This window comes from Melozone crissalis, unplaced genomic scaffold (assembly GCF_028551555.1).
Source record: "Melozone crissalis strain CALT ecotype California unplaced genomic scaffold, PUWL_Pcris_2 ptg000014l_1, whole genome shotgun sequence".
Lineage (NCBI taxonomy): Eukaryota > Metazoa > Chordata > Aves > Passeriformes > Passerellidae > Melozone > Melozone crissalis.
In genome coordinates this window covers 2,392,919-2,415,975 of record NW_026535792.1, presented here as the reverse complement: position 1 = coordinate 2,415,975, position 23,057 = coordinate 2,392,919, and the positions used below count along the sequence as shown (strand labels likewise).

The 23,057-nt window shown below is 47.1% G+C and overlaps 1 protein-coding gene across 1 annotated transcript in view; it reads right to left on the bottom strand.

Moving 5' to 3' along the window:
- The window catches only part of IGDCC4 (immunoglobulin superfamily DCC subclass member 4), an 85,284-nt gene extending 73,582 nt beyond the window's left edge, over positions 1 to 11,702 (bottom strand). Inside the window, exon 1 of the mRNA XM_054272958.1 lies at positions 11,594 to 11,702. Coding sequence (XP_054128933.1) covers positions 11,594 to 11,702 — 109 coding nt within the window. The remainder of the gene's footprint in view (positions 1 to 11,593) is intronic.
- Between the last annotated feature and the right edge of the window lie 11,355 nt (positions 11,703 to 23,057).

Below are 23,057 nucleotides of genomic sequence, written 5' to 3'. Positions count from 1 at the left end.
TCTTCAAAGATCTTTCTCATCCCTCTGCCTTCAACTGATGATCAAGGCACCAAATATTCCCACACTCCTTTTTCTTGCCTTCTTGCTACACAGTTTAGTGTTACTTAGACCACGTCTACCTCACAAGTTCCTTGCCCACAAGAGATGTAGCAACACTTCACTAAATTTGCAGGGTGGGAATAGCTAGAGTTAATATTTTGATTCGTTTCACTCCAACAGCAGAAAATTCCTTATATCCAGGCATAAATACAGAGCCACGACTCTAAGAGAGTCTCAGAAATGATGTGCAAATACATGGCTCTATCACAGCTCTCACACACCACTGAAACTTGCTATATTTAACCCACCACTTTCTTAATTACACATCATGCCACAACCAAGCAGTCTCTTCATAGACAATGGTCCAGCCCCTTCTGAGCTGGACCTTCATGAACATTACCCAAAAAAGGCATTTGAAGGGCCTCAGATGGAGTCCAGAACGTGGTAACTCCTCACTTATACCTCATTCACCCCATCCAGGTCGTGCAGGAAAGCACCTGTTCAGCTGGGAATGTGCAGGCAGCCCAAGCACAGCTGCCACAACAGCAAAGTCCCCCTGACAGCACAGGGATTTTACTGCTACTCACAGTGCAAAGGAGATAATTAGGTCAGAAATCTTCAAAGCCCTACCACTGCCATGGGTAATGAGATTTTGCAGTTCACCTGAAAATAAAAATGGAAGGAGGAGGGCAGGTAAAGCTCCTTCTCTACCAACAGCCTGAAGTCTAGCTGTGAAGCCATCAGGAAACAGCTTAGTCCAGCTTCCATCAAGAAGAGGTCCCTCCTAGCAGCTGGGAAGTCAGTGCATGAATACAACACTTAAAAAAGAGAAGAATTCATATGGGAAAACCAGGGGCACAACAGACTTGCCAATAAAACACAAGGTACAAGCAGACAAACTGCTGCATTTTAATCAGTGACAGCCCTTTTATCTTGCTGTGAGATGGCAGAAAGGGACCAGATCACATCTCTGTTCTTACCTGAAATACTGTGTCCAAAAAAAAAGGGGCAAAGAACCCTTCTGCATGGGTGTCACTTCAAGACACATGCACTCCTCAGACTGAGCTGAGAGTTTTCACAACAAAATCTCCTGGCATGTATTCAGAACTATTTATGGTACAATTCTGTCTTTTAAAGTTAAGCAAAGAGTCTTCCTTGTTCACTCTTGATAGGCTGCATTCAAGATTGGTGTGTGTCTTCAGGGCAGGGTTAAAGTGCCCATAAATGAAGAGCAGCTACAGAATGTCAAAGAACAGCTCTGGTTTCAATCCTACCAGGTACACAAGGAAATACACATACAGATCCTCTCCCTGCTCCTTGTGCTTTCCAGCTCTCTGCAAACAGCCAACCTGTCCTGCAAAGCCCCTGCAGAAAGGCCTGGATGTGCAACTTGTCACTCAGAGAGGACAAGAACCAACCCTCCCATGCTGCATTGGAAAAAAGTCATCTACTTCCAAGAAGAAAAGTCAGGCTCGTCAAATTCCTGCCAACTCTCCTGCATTTCCCAGATAATTGCACAAACCATGAATTAATAAGAAATAATGAGCCAGCACACAGGGGAAGAAAAGACAATTCAGAACAGCAACAAAGAGAACTAATGGAAAAGTACATTTTAATAGCTCAGTGCAGACGACTGTCACTGCAAGGCTGCATTGCCCCAAGAGAGGTGTCACCTCCCTGGGAGGACACAAGGACACACACAGCCCCCACACAGCACAGGAACACAAGGCAAAGGTGAGGGGGGCTAAGGGCAGGAGTTCATTTTGCAGAGAACAGTGTGGGCAGTCCTGACACAGCACCAGCCTGTCCAGGGATGGCCTTGTCACCACCCACCACTTGTCCTTTGGGAAGTCACAAACCCATCTGGGCTTCACTGCCTGGCTACAGCTGCAGTGTCTGACACCAGCTCCCTCCATGGGTGTGGACCACCCCTGCTTTATCTACACCTGCTCTGCTTCTTTCTGTTATCACCTAAGCCCACAGGTATGTTATCAATGCAGCCAGCCAGCCTTGCTGGGACAATAGCAGATAAAAGGGCAGGTTTGACAGAGAAAATAATAAAATGGGAGATGATAAACTGTTAAGTGAAAAGGGTGCTCACAGCTAGACATGCATGATCTTACCAAGGACTTGACCACCTTGGGACTTTAATTCTCCTGGCTTAACTTCTTACCTAGTCCTGTTTGAAAGGGCAGTATCTGGTTGTGATCTGGAAACTCATTTATTATTGAAAGAGCAAAGTGACTTTTACAGCTCAGGGATTGTGTTAGGAAAAATAGCAACATAATGGCCATATCTGTGGCTACAAGGATGCACCTAAAGGTGGAGGAAAACAAGGAGCAGCACAAACTTCTGAACATGGTTAGGACTGAGGGTCAGAACGGGTGGAAATCTGCCCTCCCATTTCCAAACTTAAACTTACATCTATCATAACAAACAGAGGAAAATATATTTCACAACCTACTTCAAAAATGCCTCACACCTACTTGGCTGTTTAACTTTCCAGCATCTCCAGTGCATTTACCCACTGTCAGCGAAAGTTTCTCTTCAGAGCACATAAATCTTTCTGTTTTCCAAAGCTGCAGCCAGCTGAAACCTGACAGTTTGAGGACAAAGCAGTAAAAGGCCGGGTCTGCTTCCAAATGGTGAAGGACACGCTTGTGACACACAGTATCCGAGCAGCAGAATTCCTGTGGGGGCTGCCACACCACTTTGGGGCCCTCCTGGAGCAATGGGGGTCCAGGCTTGGATGTGATGCTTCTCCCTGGCTGTCTCTGGGCTTCTGCTTATCTCCCCAAAACACATCTAAAAACAGCACCTGGACTGACACTGAGATTTCAATAAAACACCCCAGATCACCCACTCTTCTCAACAGTGAGGAGAGTTTTGCCTCTGTGCATCCAACTGCTAGAGGAACACTATAGATGGTGGCTGGTTTGGACCAAGGAATCCAACCTCATTTATTACTAAAACCAGATTTATTTCCATTAATCGAGACTGATTACTGCTGCTCCTCCTTTAACAAGGTCCGTTGTGCCTAAGCACATAGCACCAGCACAGGAGAAATCCTCATCTTCATAACCAGGCAATTTTGAGCCACTTTGAATAGCTCCTCTCTAGTGTTAGAAACAAATGATGAGAATGACGTCTCTTCCAGAGAGCCAGGTTTATTTCAGGGAAGGCTGTGTGATCATTCTCACGTTCAGATCAACAACAGCGTTGCAAAATCTCCTTTATCCAACTTTTACTACTGTTGAGCAGGGATTAACATTAATTGAGCCCAACCCATATTAGCCAAGGATTATTTGTTAGTCACCAGCCTATAATCACTTGCATTTTCCAGCAGAAACCTTTACATTGCTCGGATAACTTGCAGGATAATCCAGGTCACCTTTTAAATGAAATGAAATTATATAAAAACACACATCCACATCGTTGTCTTCCTCCTTCCAAAATACACAATTAGTTCAGCTTAGAAAATGCTATAAAAATTAGTTCTGTCAAATTTGTTTCTGGTGACAAGAAAAGACTCCCTATGAGTGCAGCATTTTCTTAAATGCTCATTTCCTCACAAATTTCAAAATACACAAAGAAGTATTCAGGAATTTTCATTTACAGGTCTGCACATACCACATACCAAATACCAACGTAGCCCTTCTGTTTAAAATCTAAATGGAAGTTACACAGATGGGCCCCATCCTGATGCTTCCTCTGGTTTCCTGCATGTGAGCCTCCTGCTGCAACACCCCAAATCTGCCTCAGCAATGGCTCAGCTGCACTGCAAAGAGACACCTTGGGAGATGAAGGTTTCTTTACTTTTCCCTCAGCTGGCTCTGATCCCATCACATCTGGAAAGCCACATCCAGCACTGGTTGTCTGAGCTGAATGGCAGCTCTGAACTGAGCAGGGGGGAGCTGGTGCCCTAGGGACCTGCACAGTCCAGATCCAAGAAGTCAGGCTCTGAACTGAAGCAGTAAAAGACTTTCCCAGCAGAGCAAACACCTGACTGCTGAGAAAAGCAGGGCTGGCTTACTACTGTTACTACAGAAGGCTGAGATTATGGATGGAAAACAGGTGAAAGACTCAAGGACCTGCATGTACAAGAAATGTCTCAGCTTGCCACAGTACACAAGAAAGCAGCACAATATACTGCTTGCCTTAAACACACTGAACTATCCCAAGTGTCTTCACTGGCATTAAAAACAAAGAATGATCTGACAGCTCAGCCTCGTGCCCGGATGCTGAAGTGTTGCTGAAGCCTTTCACCCCTCACTTAACTCCTCTGCTGAACAGCAAATCCTGGCAGAGCTGTAAGCAAGAAGTAAATGGGAAGCTCTTCTCTGCCAGCAGCTGGAAGAAACTTCCATCTCTGCCCACTCTGCATGTAAAGAAAACTCCACAATAGTACTTGTGGTAATGCTGCTCGCCAGATTTTCCACTGACAGACTCTTGAGGAAAGCCTGCAGATAGGAAGCCTGCTCCTAAGGACCCTCTTCAAGTGGGTGACTTTTGACTTTGGGAACGTATGGCTCATCTTCTTGAGGAACAGTTCCTTTTGTTTTCAATACAGAGAAAAAGAGCACAAAGGAAAAGAAAGAAAAGTTACATTTACTGTGACCTAGGGAACACAGAGCTAAATAAATTTGATCAATATTTTGATTTCTCTGACAAAAGCCACAATCAGCACTGACAAAAAACAACTGGTTAGCAAGCTGGGGGGACAGGAGGGGTAAATCAAACCAGAGTTTCAAGATACTTATCTTTCCATCACAACAATTGTCACCAATGACAGTAATTTACATGGCTAATAGGCAGTATTATGTTTACAAAACCATTCTTGGGAGGGAAAATCTAAACAGTTTTTGCCAACCCAGCAAAGGAGCTGGTGTTGGATCAGATCCTGGGATTTTTTCCCCCTTTTATCTTATCTGATTGTGTTTTCCCAAGGTGCCTTGCTATGGAACAACACAAAGTGCCTTCAGAAGTGTCTTTGCAAGCCACACAGACCCATGGAGGATATGATCACCCTCCTGTCACAGCCTGAATTCTCCAACAGCAGGGCTGCCCCAGCCTCTGTAACAAGGGGAAATACCTATCAAGCAGAAAAACAATGGAGGCCAGCCAGCAGCCCCAGCTCCTCCACCCCACACCGCACTCTGGACCCCTCTGCTGAAGATAACCTCCAACGAGCCCCTTATCTCCCACACAGGGCCAGGTCCCATCCCCAAACCACGGGCAGATCCCCCCAACATCAGCCCGAACACCTGCTAATTCTCTGCCCTCCCCAGCCCTTGGTTTGGTTTGTTCTTTCTTTCCATGAAAAGCTCCCTGTCCCTTTGTTACAAACTCTTTCAAGGCTTTGCCACAGACAGACAGACAGAGGGCACAGAAATGGGCTCCAACAGGCTCAGTCCCTCTGGGTCTATGGAATTGGGAGGACTATGCTCACCTATCCTTTAAAGCAGCACAGATAACCCCAGAAAGGCAAGAGCACATTTTCACTAGACCATCAACTAAAAAGAGACAAAGATTTCCAAAAGAACATAAAAGCCTTCTCACACACACAGAAAAAAAATAATCTGTGAAATCTTGACTAGTTATAATATCAGGGAAAATTCCACTTTTGTGTGGAAAATACATGCACCCATTCTGCAGCTGTACCCAACAGCCAGCCAGGAGCCACAGAGAGGACAGTCCTGCCTTAAGCCCAAAACCTGAGGTAATTTTGGAACCTGTAATCACTGATGATGCTTCTGAAAAAAGAAGATTTATCGAAGCCCCGAGTGCATGGACACTCAGATTTTGCCAAAACTCCCAGTGCATTGACAGGGCATGGGAAATCCATTTCATTAAGTAATGACCTTTTGGTCACACCAATTAACTTGATCATCTATCGACAGTCAATTTAGAAACGATCAAGGATGCACATTTCCCAGCACACGGTGAAACACACAAAGGACTTTATCACACCCCTGCTGCCAGCCTGGCATCACTTCCACATCCCACCAAGTTCTGCCATCCCAGCACCACTTTAACTGTTTAATTTCCCAAAGTCTTACATTTAACAAGGTGCTAAGCCGTCTCAACTCCAAAGGGAACGTGGTTCAAAGACCTGAGCAGGAAATGAGACCAGGGAAGTCTGTTGGAACAAGGGAAAGAGCCACAGCAGACTGAGCACAAATGCAATACTTGACATACTAGATTTTAATTCTCCCACCAATCTGGCCTGACAGCAAACCTTGAGGGTGCTCACATTTCATTAACACACTTTGATATTAATAACCTGTCCTCAAGAACTCCATGAAAGATCTGGAAAAATAATTAAAACATGAAAAAACAAAAAAAGATAGAATAAACCAGGTTATTCCATAGCTCAGCTGAATTTCATAAGGCAATAACAGGCAATTGTGTTTAAAATGCTGATAAAGATTTTTAAATAATTTGAGAATATCTGATACGAAAGTTTCCCTGGAACACAGTAATTGCTTATCATAACCACCACAAAGTATGTTTATTACCCACGGAGATAAGACACAGCAGCTGCTGGACTTCTCAGATAAAGCAAGTCCATATCACAACAGCAGGATCACATGGATTAGGAGCAGCAGAGGATCTGACTCAAACAGAGGCAGCAGTGGGCATCAGTGACACGAACAAAAACACGGAGAAGGGAGAAGCTCCAACACCTACACACTCACAAAGTGTCCTGACACCTGCAAACAGAGCATAGACACCTGCTTTGGCTCTCCCATGGAATTTCCCTTCTCAGCAGCTGCAACTCCAGCAGATTTTTACCTTCCTGCAAGAAAACACCGACCAGCTCTTCCTCTTCCTTGAAGCTTCCATTATTCTGCAGAATTAGGAAATTCAATGGTGTTTCAAGGATGACTTCAGCATACCATTGATAGCCAGACAAATTAGAAGCTCTTCAGACTTCTCCCCATGTCTGGTGAAGGGTTTGGCAGCTCTAGAAGGGCTTGTGAGAACACAGTTTAATGCTGCTTTCTATGAAGCTGGCAGATTCAGTTTTAGCAACTGTGGATCCTCTCACCAGCAAGCTGTTAAATCAGAAAAGCACAAGCAGCACTTGGAGGCCACTTACTCAAGGGATTTAATAAATGCAAGAAGGGTACTTAGAGTGATGGTGTTCTTCATGTTTACAGTGTGTAACAGCATCCTCTGCTCAGTAGGAACAAGTGGGGAGACTGAGGCAGAGGCAGCAAGTGACCAACACAAAGACAATGAAAAGAGCCAAAGTCACAGCAGCTCCAAATCCTGTGTTTTGAAGTGCTTTCCCAAAAAAAGAGAGGAAAGCAAAACAGACACCAAGCCCCATAATATGTATGTTGATGTAATCATAAGTCATGTTTTACAGCAGAAAAGACTTCATAAATAAACAAGGGAATACAAGGACTTGAGATTGTGATTTCCTGCAGTTTTGTGTCTCGAGAGTGGATTGCCAAGTCCTACCCATAAAAAGATTCACGATCTGCTCAAAGCTCTTCCTACCATTGAGGCACTCAGGTTCCTCCTCAAGTGGGTTTTCCAGTCCCTGTCCCTCAGTCCATGCAGAAACTGCATCTCCCTCCTCTACTTGGTCACTTATTTTCAAAAACTCTGAATTCTCCAGGTCCAGGAATTATTGGGAAAAAGAAAAGGGAGATGGACAGATGACTGAATGAGATAATTACACCTCTTCACCTTCAAAAACCAGCTAAAAATACTGTAGGCAAGTGGACCCAGTTCTTCTCCAGAAAGTAACGAAATTGCACCACAGTTGATTTTGGCCCAACACGCACTTGGCAAGTACTGATAACAAGGATTTACCATATCCCCTCTACTATTACAGCTGACTGTAAAACAAACATTTGCTTCCTACTGATAACAAAATTATTATGATCACTCAGGGTTTGTAAAGGTTAGGGTTTCTTTGTCATCCAAGGCAGACTTGTAATTCCCAGTGTCCATGCAAAAAATACCCTGTATGTAACACTGGCCTCAGTTTTCCCTCAGGTACCCACTCACCTCACGCAGAAATACAGTTTGGGATGGATTCCAGCAACAAATTACAATCAGATTAAATATTAATTCCCATCTTAATTATATAACCATGACTAGGCTTAATGGCCTTGAAGCCATTTAACCAGGAGAGGAGCGTGTAAATTGTGCAAGCAGCATCTCTTACACTGCAAATGCCCAGACTGGTTCACAAGCACCTGGATTTTTTCCCTGGGAGAAGTGCCAGCCTTTGGAAAAGCAGCTCCAAGGGAGGTAAGAATTCAAATCATCCAGCATGCAATATGGTATCAGGAGTCACAAACCCGTGGGACAGCACAGTGCTCTGCCCTCAGGATAGCTGTGCACTAGAGTGAAAAAGACCATATATGTGCTGAATACTTATTGGTGGATTTCATCCTCACCTTTGACAGAGAGAAGCATCTCATTTGGCTGAAGTGGGCCATGAGGTTGCCAGAGCAGATGAAGTAACTGATCCAGGATCACAGCGGGTACTCAGGAGGGACATCCTGGATGCCACAGCCCACCTCAGAGCTTTGCAAACTCAGGAGGCCCAGGTGCTCCCAGTGCAGAGACACCTGTGTTGTCCCACAGAGGCTGCCTCCATCTCCAAATCAGGCTACATGCAGGGAAAATAATCTCCTTTCATCCCCAGGGAAAGGCAGATTGCCAAATAGTTTCTTTTCCAATTCTTACTTGCGCCACTCTGAAGCGCCTCATGTATGACCAGAAGTCACCCACCCCCACGGGGCCCTCACAGCAGATCAAATCTGCTGCAGCTGCCAGGAGAAAGTCTGCTGCAAAAGAGGGGTATATGCCCAAAAACGAGCCCGTTCTGCTTCACTTTGGACCTCAAGGCAGTGAAGGCACAAAACTCAAAAAAATAAAAAAAGAGAAACCTAGGGAAAACAGGAGAGACAACACCAGAATTAAGCCTGAGCAGTTTCTCCTTCAGCTTCACACACTAGAAGAGAAACAGAGAAATGCCAGCAAAAGCATTCCCCACGCTAGAGCAGCCCCTGCCTGGCTTGGAGACTGCCTGTCACAAGAGCCACGGCACAAGGGCAGCGAGCTCCAGGCTCCGGCACGGGAACGCTGCCCCTGGAAACGGGATACAGGTGAAGCCTGGCCAGCGCTGTGCGCACCGCGTTTGGCACTGTCAGCGCGCCCCGTTTCTTGGGGCTGCAGGAAACACCCCTGCCCCGCACTGCCATCCCGGTGACACCGCAAGGCCACGGTCACAGGGCCGGCGGAGTCGCGGGCAGGTGACATCCTGCAAGGAGCAGCAGGGACACGCGATCCCTGACAATGGGAGTGCCGACTTCCCCGGCACAGGCTCTCACGGCAGGCAGCGGCTGCGGGGTCACGCCGCCAAGGCGAACGCGACAGGAAGGATAAAACAAATCTCAACTCAAGTGAGGTGGTGTCGAAAAAGGAAATAGCAAGAGAACTCAACTGCAAAACCGAACTACACAAAACCAGATGGATTTCAGCTTATCCCTCGCGTGGAAAGCTCAGCGCACTTCCCACCAACGCGTCCCCTGTAGAGAGCCCCAAGGAAAGGAACCAGCACAGCCCCCTTGCTGGAGTCAACTGAAAAGGGGTTGTTTAGCGCTTGGTTTTTTCCTTAAACCCCTTTCCTGCTACTGAAGGGAAAACAGGCTCAAAGTCAGACAGCAGAAAGCTTTCAAAAACACTGGATCCCATCCCCAGCAAGTGTACACTGGCACTGCTTCCATCAAGTCCAGAGGGGGGAAGGCTTTCCATTCTACTTCTCTCCTACGAACTTCATACCCAGCGAGGCTTGAACTTTGGATCAAAACACATGTGGCTTCGGGATCAAACACAGACTTTCCCAAAACCATTTCAACTCTCTGCCAAATTAATTTCAGATTGAAACAAGTCCATGTTTTTCTTTTCAGAATCAAACCCACCTGTTGGAAAGCACATCCATACGTACCCAGCGGCACATCCAAGGACTGTGCAGACACACTCCCTGCCTCCCTGTATAAGATGTGTCCCATTGTTAGAAAACAAACAGCAACAATTTTCACTAGTTGACGAACTGTTTGCAAGAAACACCAATCCACAATTGCAAATTCTCACAAAGTATCTGAAGTTTTCTTGTTGAAGTGGGTTTGGAAAAACAACATCCATTCCAGCACCCCCATTTTTTGTTTGGTTTTTTTTTTTTCTTTTTAAACCACTGTTCTCCATTACAAGCCTTGGGATCCATTTAGCTGTTTGTTCAAACACACAGTAGACACGGCTCCCACTCAGTCCAGCTTGACTGCTGGTGGGGTCACAGCCTGCCTCCCTCCCATCTAGGAAAACCAACACTCACTGGTGACAATGGGCCATTTACATGGACCGTTATTCACTTCCACAACAGTCACCATAAAGCTGCACCTATGTTGAATCATAACCTACTCCTAACGGGAGCTCACAGTGTTCTGAGGAAAAAGAAAGAGAAGAAAAACAACCCTGCAGCCATCCACGTGCTGTTATTATGCTCTGCTGAACCTGAATGCATCATAAAAGGAATAAAAATGTACAATGACATGGGGATGGCTCCTCCACCACAATCCCCTGTTTAGGGGGGATTTAAAACAAGAGCAAGTCCCTGGCACACGCTCACATTTTTTGGTCCAGTTCTGCCAACCTGTACCTTTCCAAACCCTTCTCGGGAATGAGAACAAAACCTTTTGTGGGTTGTGCACACACAGATAAGGAGCCCCACACTCCAAGGTCTGACAGCTCAGCCGACCCTCAATGCCAACTTCGATGGCAACCACAGAAAGCCACCAACACGCCTGGTGGCCGCGTACGTGTGCCCTCGCACAGCGCCGTTTGCGTAACCATTGCAAAACAGGAGCGTGAGGAGCACAGCTAATCCTGGGTCACTTCCTTGGCCAACGGGACATCTGCCCACCCGTGTGTCCCATGCTGGCAGGAGCAGGGCAAGGGAGGCAAAGGGCCCCTCCATAGCCTTGCTGGACACCTGGGCCTGCTCTGGGCCACCCTGTGCTGGACAAGCTCTTCATTCCCCACCACCCGGGCACAGCCACTGCTCCTCTGGCGGAAACTTGCCACTGTCCAGGCAGAGGCCGTGGAATGCTGCTGCTGCTGCTGGTCTGCTGTCCCCCCCAGCCCATACACTGATGGGAGTTCTTGTGGGGAGTGTCACCCTCAAAGTGTGAGGCTGTCGCTCCCAATGTCACCCCTCAAATGATGACTCCAAAGGAAGCAATATCTAGGCATGTGCCACGAGCACAGCTATCGTCCGATTTGTAGGAAAGAAGGGGATGGGGAGAGGGGGGGAATGGCCACGGAGGGACAGGACGGCCACTAAGGGGAGAAAGGACGACTGGGGTAAATGGCCACTAAAGGGGAAGGAGGGCTGGTTACAGCGGGTGACCGGCCAGGGAACGCATCCCGCGGAACCGCCCGCTACCCGTGTGAGGGCAGGTGGCACCGCGGCCGCCCGCGGGCTGGGGGGCACCGACCCCTTACCTCCCTCCTCTTCCTCCTCACCCACCTTGCACGGCCAGGACGGCGAGGGCGGAGAAGCAGAGACAAAGCAGCAGGTCCTCCAGCGCCATGTAAGCCCCGCCGGGCGCCGGGAGCAGGGGCCGCCGCGGCCGCATCTACGAGGGGAGCGCGCTCTCCTGCCGCCCCACCGCCATCTTGTGCGAGCGCCCCGGCCCCAGCCCCAGCCCCGCGCTGCCCGCCGGGCCCCGCTGCCGGGGGCGGCCCTGGGCTGCCGCTGCTCCGCCTTTGTCAGCGGCCCGGCCGCCCCTCCGAGGGGCTCCTCCCGCCGCCCGGCAGCGCCCGCACCAACAGGTTGCTGCCAGCCCGCGGCGGGGGGAGCTGCCGCGTTCCCTCAGGGTGGGGGACGGCAGGTGCGGGCTCCTCCGCCTGCCGGTAGCTCTACAAGCCACGAACATTTAAAATATTTTATGTGGCGTTTTTTAATAATTTCTTGCTTCAATCTCTTTAATATTTTTTCCGCTTTTGCCACGGGAGAGCGTGGAGGGTACCGGCCCGCCTTCAGCAGCCGTGCTTCCCTCACGGTGCTTCCCGGGGATGCCTCAGCCGGCCCCGGGAGCGGCCCCGCTCCCTGAGGGGGTGGACGGCAGGTGCGGGACTCTTCCGCTAGCCAGCAGCTCCACAAGCCAGAAACATTTGTAACATTTTATGTGTCTTTTAAAATTAAAATTGCACCCCCCCACCTCTTTAGGGTTTTTTCCCCGGTTTGCCACGGGTGAGCGCGGAGGGCACCGCGCAGCTCCCGCCGCCGCGCTCCCCTCACGGTGCTGCCGGGGACGCCTCCCCCGCCCTGCTGCCCGTCGGGGCTGCCGGAGCTCAGCGCGCCGAGCCCGGCTGGCAGAGGAGGCAAATGGACACCAGTAACCGCAACGCCGTGGCTTTGTTGGGGTTCAGTTTCGAGCCACACTCCTTCAGGTGTATATTGTTCATTGGTCGTGAGCCTTGCCTATGCTTCTCAGCCGACTGTAAAAATAAAGCAAATAAAATACATGGTGTGGCATGTCTGCACCCCATCGCTGAGGAGAGAGGCAGGACCTATCCACCAGCTGAGCCAAGCAGTGGAAATGAGGCAAGGAGATGAGAGATGGAGCCCAAATTTGCTGCCTCCCCGTTTGGCTTGGCTGGGTCCCAGACACAAACTTGCACCACATGTGTGTGTGTAAAGCCACAAGTGCAGGTTTAATCCTGAGAGCACATGACACCAAGTCCTTTAGGCAGTGGTACCTGGCACCAAACACAAGGGCAGTTGCATCCAGAGTGGGTCTGCTTTGCCCTCCAAAGGAGTATAAAGCTGCCCAGCACAATGGCACGTTTTATCACAGCAGTGTGGAATGTGGAAAGGGCTTCAGCTATGGAGAATATGAAAAAAGGAACTTTTTTAATCCACATCCTCCTATTTATTAACTTGTATAATGAACTATAAAAACTTAAATGAAATCAGAAAGGCTGTGTGGTGGGAAGCAGGTTTCCCAGGAGTGTGAGTTATGCAACTCCAAGTTCATAGTTGGCACTGCCAATAAAGACAAGCTCTGAGAGGCAGCAGCCCCCTACTCTGAAGGGATGTGCAGAGGGGCTTTGCCCAACATCAGGTGGGCACTCACTGTGCACCTTGCTGGGAAGGAGTGCATGATAAGGCCACAGCATTCCACTGCACCATCTCACCTTCCTATGGAAAGGAAAGTGGGTAGTAATATCCACATCCTTTTCTGCACCAGTCCAGCACGGAGGTAAAGATTACAAACCCTTCTTTCTCTCTGAGTCCTTCCCACCTGCTCCTTTATGTGTGAAGTGGTTTTAAGGGTGCTGTCAAATTGCTTTAACTAGGCTGTAAAGAAATATCTGCTTGTGTCCGCCAGTGGTTTCCTTCAGACACATCCCTGCCCATTTTTCTTCAAAACCCAGACATTTCTCCCTCCCTTTAAGCAAGAAACTTCACCTTGCAGAGAGGCAAATCTGACATTAATATAAACCAGGAAAATTGCTAGTTGTCTACAAAACACTGCAAATTCTGGCTAAAAGCACTTGCCTGTTGGTAAGGTGTTGACCGAGCTCCATGTCAACAGGCCAGGGTTAGACCAGACTTTGAAAGACCCAGGTTTAACCCCCATCTTAGCTCTCTACCTGATCTTAGTGTTACTTGATTCCTCTCTGGCACCTCTTTGTCTTCCTGCATGTCTGTGGAAACAGGAATGAAACCAGTATTTCGACAAACCCAAGCTTGCAACATATATTCTTTGAATATCTGTCCCTGGGGAAAAGAAAAAAACCAGCAACTTGGCAAACAGGCCCTGAACTGAGAGAGCAGCAGAAACATCACCCCGAGCACCAGCTCCTTCACACTGACACCACCTGTGCTCTGCAGGAGCAACACCAAGTCCCAGCGTCTGCTCGCAGAGGTGAAATGATTCCCTGTGGCACTTCCAGAGGGAGAGCCGGGCTCAAGAGCCACTCAGTAGGTTTGGGAAGGATCAGATAACTCCCTGGCTGTCAGTCCTTAAAGAACAAAGTGGCAGCAGCCATGCCAACAGAAGGGATGTTCCTTCCCAGACAATGGCACTTCTGCTCCAATACTCATGGCAGCAAACCCCCTATTTATGTGCTACAGACTCCCCAGTGTTCCTGTTCCTGCTGACGAGGCATTTTTGCCTTTCAGTAGCTGCAAGCCTTCCATACCTTGAGAGAAGAAAGTGTGACAGGTGAAGCAGCAGCAGTAAGTGGCAAGTGTTTGTAGTTCAGCTTTTTGTTCCCCCTTTGAGAGACATTATTTCTGTGCTACAAACATTTTTTGGTGAGTCAGGTGTATGGACAGTGTATCGCACACATGTATTGGTTTTTATAAGATCCCAGGAATAACTGCCCACTAGGGAAATCCAGCAAAAGGTGCTATAAATTCATGTAGCTTAGCAGGAATTTTGAACATCCAAAGACACATTTTTTTAGGGTGTAAAGTCCCATTTTAAGGGTCAAAGCCTCATTTTTTCAGTGTTTTTCCCATGCAAAGAGCCTGTAGCCAAGGGGGATCCATGCTTCTTGTAAGGCTGTAGTAGTGCAAGAGACCTTGGAGCACAGTAACACATTACAGAGGGTTCTGAATCAGAACTTCTCCAGCCTCTGAATCCAAACCCACATGAAGAAGCCCATGTCTACTTCCAGCTGGCAGCTGTGGGATTCAGACTACCAGGTTGTAGTTGTATGAGTTACTAAACAAATGCAGGTAAAGAATAACGCCTGCTCCATAAAAAGTCACCCTAAAATAAAAGAAATCTGAACAACAAGGAGAAGGTATTTCAGAGAAAAAGCAGTGAGGAGCAAGAAGATTCACAGCTTAGATCCTTTCTCTCCTAAGCAGGATTAAACTTCACAGTCTCAAATACAGCCTTGCTCTGTTTTCTGACCATCCCTGACTCCAGACGTGTCTGCAGTGTGAGGTTGACATTTTATGACGGATTTAAGCAGCTCTAATTACCAGAAGAGTTGGCTGCTCTTTCCTTTGTGACGGCATTAGTGCTTGAATGAGCCTGGAGCTGGACAGAGGAAAGGATGGTGCTGAAAACTTAATTGGCGACAACATTAACCACAAAATCAGGGCCCTGCTCCAGCTCCCTGTGCAATCACTCAGGAGTTAGTGCCAGCACGAGGAAAGCAATGGGAATAGACAGACATAGGCATGAGGAAGTTTTCAACAGCAGTACAAAGCTGGATCAGCTCAAACTCACTGCAAGTCTTCACCCTTGGTCTTCCCAGAAAAGGAGTCTCTCAGGGACCTTTACCACCAGGACTCACTTTGTTCCCAGACTTCTTCTGGTCTGGCAGCAACTTCAGCGCTGGAGGGAAGGTTGACTTCCAGACGAGGAAAGCGACGGTGGCCTCCTGTTCCGTATGCGTGAGCAATGCCAAACAGGAGCAGCTGGTTGCACATAATAACATGCATGGTGTAAGTGAGCAACACAATGAGCAATTTGCTCAACAACCCAGGGACATCAGGACAATTCTGTATCACAGGGAAGAAAGAAAAGAGGAAAAAAACATGTGATGACCAAACCCTAAGGGAGACTCAGCATCCTACACATCCATTTCATTACGCTTGCTCTTATAAATATTTATTACCCAGCCTATCTCATCATTCTTCCAGGAATGGGTGTTGTGTTATTGTTATACCCAGGGAGGGCTTTCCTTCTTCCTCTGGTCCTGCTGCAGGCAGTCAGCAGTTGCCAAAGATAGATTGGGAGCAAGAGTGTGACATTAACTATGGAAAATGCTGCTTAAAATGGAGCTCAGGGGCAGATATTGGCAGGTGCATTGTTAGGAGGAAAACGAATGGAAAAGGCAGCACGTAATGAGATTCGGAAGCTTGTATTTAAAATGTGTTCATGGCAAAAGGGATTTCTGCATGCAAGGGCCCTGGTCCAACAGCCAGAGCCACGGGTGAGGAGGGACTCACACCCTGAAAAAACCTGCACAGATCCAGGATGGGGGAATTATGATGTAGACAGTGCCAGGCTATGGAGCAGGAATGAGAGGAGAGTGGATTATAAGTACCAATATCATCCCTGTGCCTGCACATGGAAAAATATCATGTTAAAATAGGGTACAAAAGCTCAGCATTTACTAAGCTTTGGACTGGGTTTTTATGTCTTTGATTTTTATTGCTGTTGGGATGTCCTGGTGCCCTGTTTCTTGCTCTTCCTGGGACTTACAACCACGGGTGAGGCTTTGCTAAATCAAATGTGAATTTGCCTTACACAGAGACACATCAACTGATTCTGAAGTGAGCCAACAGGAAAGATGGAGAGGGACTTTTAACAAGAGCATGGAGTGACAGGACAAGGGAGAATGGCTTCACAATAAAAGAGAGTAGGTTTAGCTTAGATTTTCTAGGTTTAATCTTCCCTGTGAGGGTGGTGAGGCCCTTGCATAGTTATCCAGAGAAGTTGTGGCTGCCCCATCCCTGGAAGTGCCCAAGACCAGGGTGGGTGGATGGAGATTTGAGCAACCTGGCGTAGTGGAAGGTGTTCCTGCCCATGGCAGGGGTTTGAATGAGATAATCTTCAAGGTCCTTTCCAACCCAAACCATTCTGGGATTCTGTGATCATTTGAGACAAGTGACTTGGGTTGGATTGCTGACAGTCCAACTCAGAAAAAAACATACCAAGGCTGAGATTTTCGATTAAATCAATCTGTTTCATTTCAGTTATTCTCCCTTGCTGTCACAGACTTTTTTGGTATGTATTTATTAACCAGCTCATTCACTGTCAGCTACAACCAAATAAAAACCTACTAGAACCATCCCAATGAGCCATAAAGCAGTCATGTGGAACATCACTGTCTTGTAAACATACAGGACTAGGAAAAATAATATTTGCTCATAAACAACACCTGTGGACTTCTCCCTATAGCAGTTACCAAGGACCAATAAAAGTTTTGATCCTAAATAGTCTAAATTTTATATGCTGCTAAGGTACCCACTGACTGAGGCTGGGTTAGGCATAAAGAACACGTGTAACATCAAGGAACATGCTCCGTCAGGGCTGCCTTCAGAAACACCCAGCAGGCTCATTTGTAGTGGGAAATGTGCTCATGTGCCAAAAATAAGGATCTGTTCCAAAGTTTTATTGGATCTACAGAGCTGGCTATAAAATGCCATGCGGCAAAGCAGGGAGGCTGCCTGGTGCACATCCTCATGCCACCCTCTTGTGGCTAATCCCAGAAAATATAGTGCTGTACACCCAAGGACACAGAGTGTCACCATGGAATTTTTGGGCTGCCTTGCCCCCCACTGATGAGCTCATTTTGGGGGCAAGCAGGAAAATCCAGCCTGGTGATACTTGAAAGCAGATTAGGAGTGAAAAGCAAGGTTGAAATAAAACCATTCCTGCACTTGAAAAACCTTGAGATCTGGATCTGATCTGACGATGAGATTTCAGCTGGTCCAACACACTGAAGGCCTGCAGATGTTCATGGATATTTGGACAGATGTTTCCACAACCCTGGCTATTCTCTACTCAGAAATTGAGATTGTATACCTGTCCAGTAATATACTTTCAGCTATAAAATTCTGTCCTTGCTAACATTTCACACAGAGAACTTGATGCTTTCATGCATTTCTAAACCCTATTTCCTTTTACCTTCCAGGGAGTTCCCCAGATGAGCACCAAAAAGGTGACTGGGCAGCTCTCACACCCCCTGCCTCCATCAAGAGTTTACTCAGAAATGGCCAATCTGCTCCAAAAGCAGGTGGTGGCTTTCACAAGGTCCTTGGTGCCCTTATTGTATAATGCAGGCTATTCCCATCCATCACACAGTTCTGCAAACCTAAATAGATGATGTATTTATTTATGGATTACTGACCACCAGAAAGAGAAGCTTTGCACTATTGCCAACCTCACAGCCTTCGGTCTCCTATAAATAATGCATCATTGTTCGCTGTTGGTTTATGGTTTAAGTTCCAATGAGCGGCGCGGACCAGCAGACTCAGCAAAGATGAAGGCAGCACAGGGTATTAGGAAGAGAAATGGGACCATCTGAGCAAGAGTGTTAGAAAAACAAAGCAAAAATGTAATGTTCTCGGAGTTATTTTAACGTCAACTTCAGCAGACCTGCTTTTACCTCTAACTGGGAACGGCACAAATCTCTGCTTATCCCCTGCTTTTCACTCTGCTTTCTCCCAGTTGTGAGGTAATTCGATTTCAGATAAACACTAATTAACACAAGAGGTCACTGCCGTGGCCAGCAGGCACCGTTGCAACGTGGCATTCAAACACACCAAGAGATCAAAAGAGCCTCCGCTGCTTCCTTTGAACTACCCAATTAAAACTTGCACAAATAAAGCTATTGTTTTACATCTGCCTCATGCAGGCAGGAGAGAGGGCAGAGAGCTAAGAGATCATTGCCTTTAATTGGGCTGTTTTCCCTCTCCTCTTACAGGCTTCCTCCATGTGGGTTTTTTCTTCAGACCAGTAGAAGAAAATGATGGCCAGGCCCTTTGCGATGCAGCGATTACACGGCAAGGCTACAGCAGACTGAAAGCAAAGCCGTGGGGAATCCAATTTCCCTCTTGTGAGCAAAAGGGCATCAGTGCCTTTCTTGGAAGGCTTGATTGATAGCCCTTAAGAAGGACTCATAAAATGTGCCTCTCTGGCTATTTAGGCAATTCTCTTTTGAAGATGAAGGAGAATATTAGATTAATCCAACTGCTGTAACAGCATTATCTCCTGCTTTTAAAGACAACATATTTTATGGCGTCCACACTCTAACGGAAACAACCTGCGGCTGCAGGAGCCCTGGGCTGGGGCTTTGCTGCTAGACATACCATGGGAGCCTTGCAAGGGCTTTCATCCTCATTCTGGGGAGCTGCTGTGAACACCAAACTTGTACCTCCATCCCACATGGACAGCTTGTGGACAACAGAGGAACCAAGGCTAGGGTGCACCACAGGGTCTGAATTCCACTCCTATCCATAGGACTAAGGCAAATTAGCAGGAGTGTAGGGAAAAGGCTACACAGCAAATGCCTGGGTCCTACAGATTTGGAACATCAATCTTGACAGCTGTAAGCACAGAGCATTCTGGAAAAAAAATAGATGGAAACACTGTTTGAGTGTCTGGTGTTACCCATCTGGAAAAGGTTTAGGAATTGTCAATGCTGGGGAGAAGATGGGTGCACCCCTGTGGGAGCACCCTGCAAAGTGTCCCACAGGAGGGTGCATTCCATCCTCTCTAGAAGCAAGTCACAATAAAATCATCATCCACTATCCAGAATCATCCCCAAGGAGGAATGGATGGGAAGGGAATGCAGAACAGGTAAGTCCCAAGTGGGACATGTCAGCTCATCTCCACCTCTGCCTGCTCCGTTCCCAGTTTGGGTCTGCTCCTGGCCTGGGGAACACAGCAGCTCGTGTCTGGAAAGGTCTCAGTCCCTTGAGCAAGAATAACCAATTAATGGATTATTCCCTCCTGGAAAGAAATGTTATCTCTTCTCAGTAGCACTGAAGGGAGTAAAAAATCCAGATTGTGACCACAGCAGAGATGAGCCGGTGGCTTATACTCACTAATGTCTTAAACTCACCTTCTGAGAATTCATTTATTGAGGCCAAAGGATGAAAAAAGATCAGGACTCCCCAAAACCAGAACAGTTGCCATGAATTTGTGAAGGCCAGCCCCTCACCTGGTCCAGAAGCTGTGATGAGTCCTGCCCAGCTCCCAGGTCTCAGGGCAAAGCCAGAGTGTCTGTTTTTTGGCTTGCATCTTCTGTAGTTCCATTCTTGTCCCCTGATTCACCAGCTGAACAAAACTGACCCTGCAGTGAAGAAGCTGCTTTGCCTTAAAATACTCCTTTTCCTTGTGATGTCCTCCTGGATACTGCAAACACTGCCTTGCTTGTCCCAGGATTTAATCAGATTAATTAAGCTGCGCTTGTATTAATTTAAATTACAAGTATCTGAGGGCTCAGCCAAATCAAGTGATTTATGGGCCATATCAATCTAATTAATACCACCAACTCCTAAAATAAAAACCTAATAAATTAGTTTATTATACATCTGTAAGATCAACTTATTAGCTTTGGGTCTCTAGTGACACCGTCGATTTGATGGAAGTTTTATATCCTTGTTGGAAAAAGGTCTTTTTTTTTTTCTTTCCTTTCCACTTGCTGTATTTTTAAGAAGTATCTTCTACAGGCAGGAGGAAAGAGAAACAACACAAGCTTGGTTATCAAAATACCAGCCAAGCCAAGAGGTCCCCAAAGTCCTGGTGTACACAAACTGTGGGGGTTTTACACTGGTGAGTGCCCACAGGAGAACAGTTTATCTCACTTGTTGCAGGCAGAACCTGCCCTGGTCCGTGCCTTCCAGCTAAGCAGCCTGAAACTGCAGTTAGGCAGGGAATGAGGACGCAAAAGGAATAAGAAGAGAATAAAAAGCTTCTCAGAAGCAAATCTGAGCAGGAAGGAGCTGAGATGGCTTAGAGGGCACTGGTCATCAAGGTGACTTTGCTGGGCTGACCTTGCACTGTCTGCAGCAGTGACTAAAATGCCACTTGCAGAGAGACAGTTTAGAGATGCCAAAGATTCCCTTTGTCACTGCAGCAAGGGACTTCAAAATTCATCACGGGAGTTAATGCCAGGGAATGCAGGAGGCACCTCCAAGGAACAGTGGAGTAAAGGAGGAGCAGGGCTCTCCTCTGCCATGCCCTGGCCTGCCACTCCCTTGGCAGCTGGGCTCTGTGCTGACTGGCTTTTCAGCCATGCTTTCCCTTCAGTCCTGGAGTTCATGCTCGATTTCCTGAGCTGTAAGGTTTTTTCCCTTGCTTTGCAAATCCCCTTGGAGCAAAGAGCCACGCGATGGAAACAGGAGCAGGCTCCCTCTTTACCCTTTGCTTACAAAGTAAGTTCTTCAAATGCATTTGTCATATTGTGTTCAGGATAACAACATGCTCCAGCAAAGAGAAGGAACTGGGAGGCCTTTCTGGGGGAGAAAATGGGGCAATTTATGGAATAATTATATAAAGACAGCAGCATCCTGTGTGTCTGTCGCTGTGATTTATTATAGTTACACAGAAAATTGGCTGCTTGGACCATAAAAGATGGCTGCAGGCAAACGTGGACCCCTTTGCTTTCCTCTTTGCCACTCCACACACACAAGCCCAATGAATTAACTCAGCAAATTTGCAGTAATGACCATCATTTCTATTTTAAAAGAGGTGCCAGAGCAAAAGTGCTGTGTGGAGCAGTTGCTCAGACACAGCCGCATTCGCTGTCCCTGCTGCAAAGCCATGGGCTGGCTGTTGACATGGGAAACCTCTGCAGCCCCCCTGGCTCCTTTGCTGATGTACAGCGGGGTCTGGGGGCACTTTGCTCCATTCCATCCAGGGTTATCTGGATCATGGTGAGGGATTTTTGCAGTACCTCTTGCCTCCTCTCTGGCTGTTCCACCTTTGATGTGATCCTGCTGTTTTCCACCCTTTCCATTCGCTGCCCATAATTATTACTTAGCATTTGTCTACATCCAGCTGCATTTTCCATTTTAGCACTTCACTTGGCTAAAAACAACCAGATCCCCTTTGTATCCAGACCAGGTGGCTTCTACTGCTTTCCACACACCGCTCTCCTTTGAGTTACTTCTATTAATGTAAAATAATTCTAGCAACCAAAGGTGCCATTAGCTGCAAGGGCAGGGACTCTGCTTTGTAGAGGACCAGACAGGAGGAAATTTAACTTCTAGCTGCAAGGAAAAAACAAGCCACAGGATGATTTACAGATGATCCAGTTCTCTGCAAAACCCAGTGGGGAAGGTACCTTATGCTTTCCAAAACACACCTCCTCTCCAATAATTCCTGCTCATCAGTGGTTAAACTGCTGCTGATCTTGCTGAAAGCAATAGGAGTTGTTGCTTCAGGCTGGTGGTTGACAATCATCAGCTTCTGCTCATCAAAAGAGTAAAGAAACATCTATTTTAGCTAAACCAGAACTCATTTTTATCTTTCCCCCAGAGGAAAGTTATTCACTACCACTCCATGCAGAGCAGCAGGCAAACCTCAGAGATTGTAACTTGCAATGATACAGCAAAACTAATTGTTTAATTATAAAATGCTTGGAAGAGGAAATAATTTGAGGTAAAAATAGATTTTATTAAAAATAATTATATGCAGGAAGAGCAGGGACAGGTTTTATCCCAGCTGTGGTTCCAGACAGCATTTCAGGGTCATCATAGCAGGGCTCTGGTAGAGCCATGTCTGGATATGGGGCCAGTTATCACAGAGGAATTTCTGAGTAAAAGCCTGAACTAATCCAGAAGTAGTGTTAAAAGGCATAAAATGGCTGAATTGCATGGAAATATTTAAATTAGTCTTTTGCTAATGGGAAAACTTTGCACAATACAACCAACCGCCAGCAGAAGAGTCAGGTCTGGCCAACAAAGGACAAGAAACAAAAATAGTTGTGTATATAGAGAAAAAGTAACTTTTAGTTCAGTACAGTTTTAGCTGCATTGGAAAGGGTTGGGTTTCCTTCTTGGATGACCTGTACATAAAAAAACTAACCACTTTAATTAGTACAGGGTCATAGTCTGGCTGCAAAGAAAAGTCAACCTTGGTGTGAAATACGATGATGAGTATGGAAAAATTGAAAACAGTAATCCTGAAAATCATGTCTGAAAGCAAAACCCCAGGGGGCTGCTGCTCCCACAGCGGCACAGCACAGGTTTTGGGAGGAAATGACCCCTCTGGGATGCTTTGCCCTGCAGTAGCCTGGGGTGTGTTTGCATGTGTACATGGGCATGAAGGTGCTCCAGCCAGAACAGAAGAGACAACCCAGGATGGAGAGGACACGGGCTGGGATCCTTCCAGGGCTGGAGAACATGCCCTGCTGGACTGGAAAGGCTCTGGGAATGTGTTTACTGCCCCAGGGCAGCAGCAGGGCTGCTGCTGCCTTGGCTGTCCCCACTGATGCAATACCCAGCC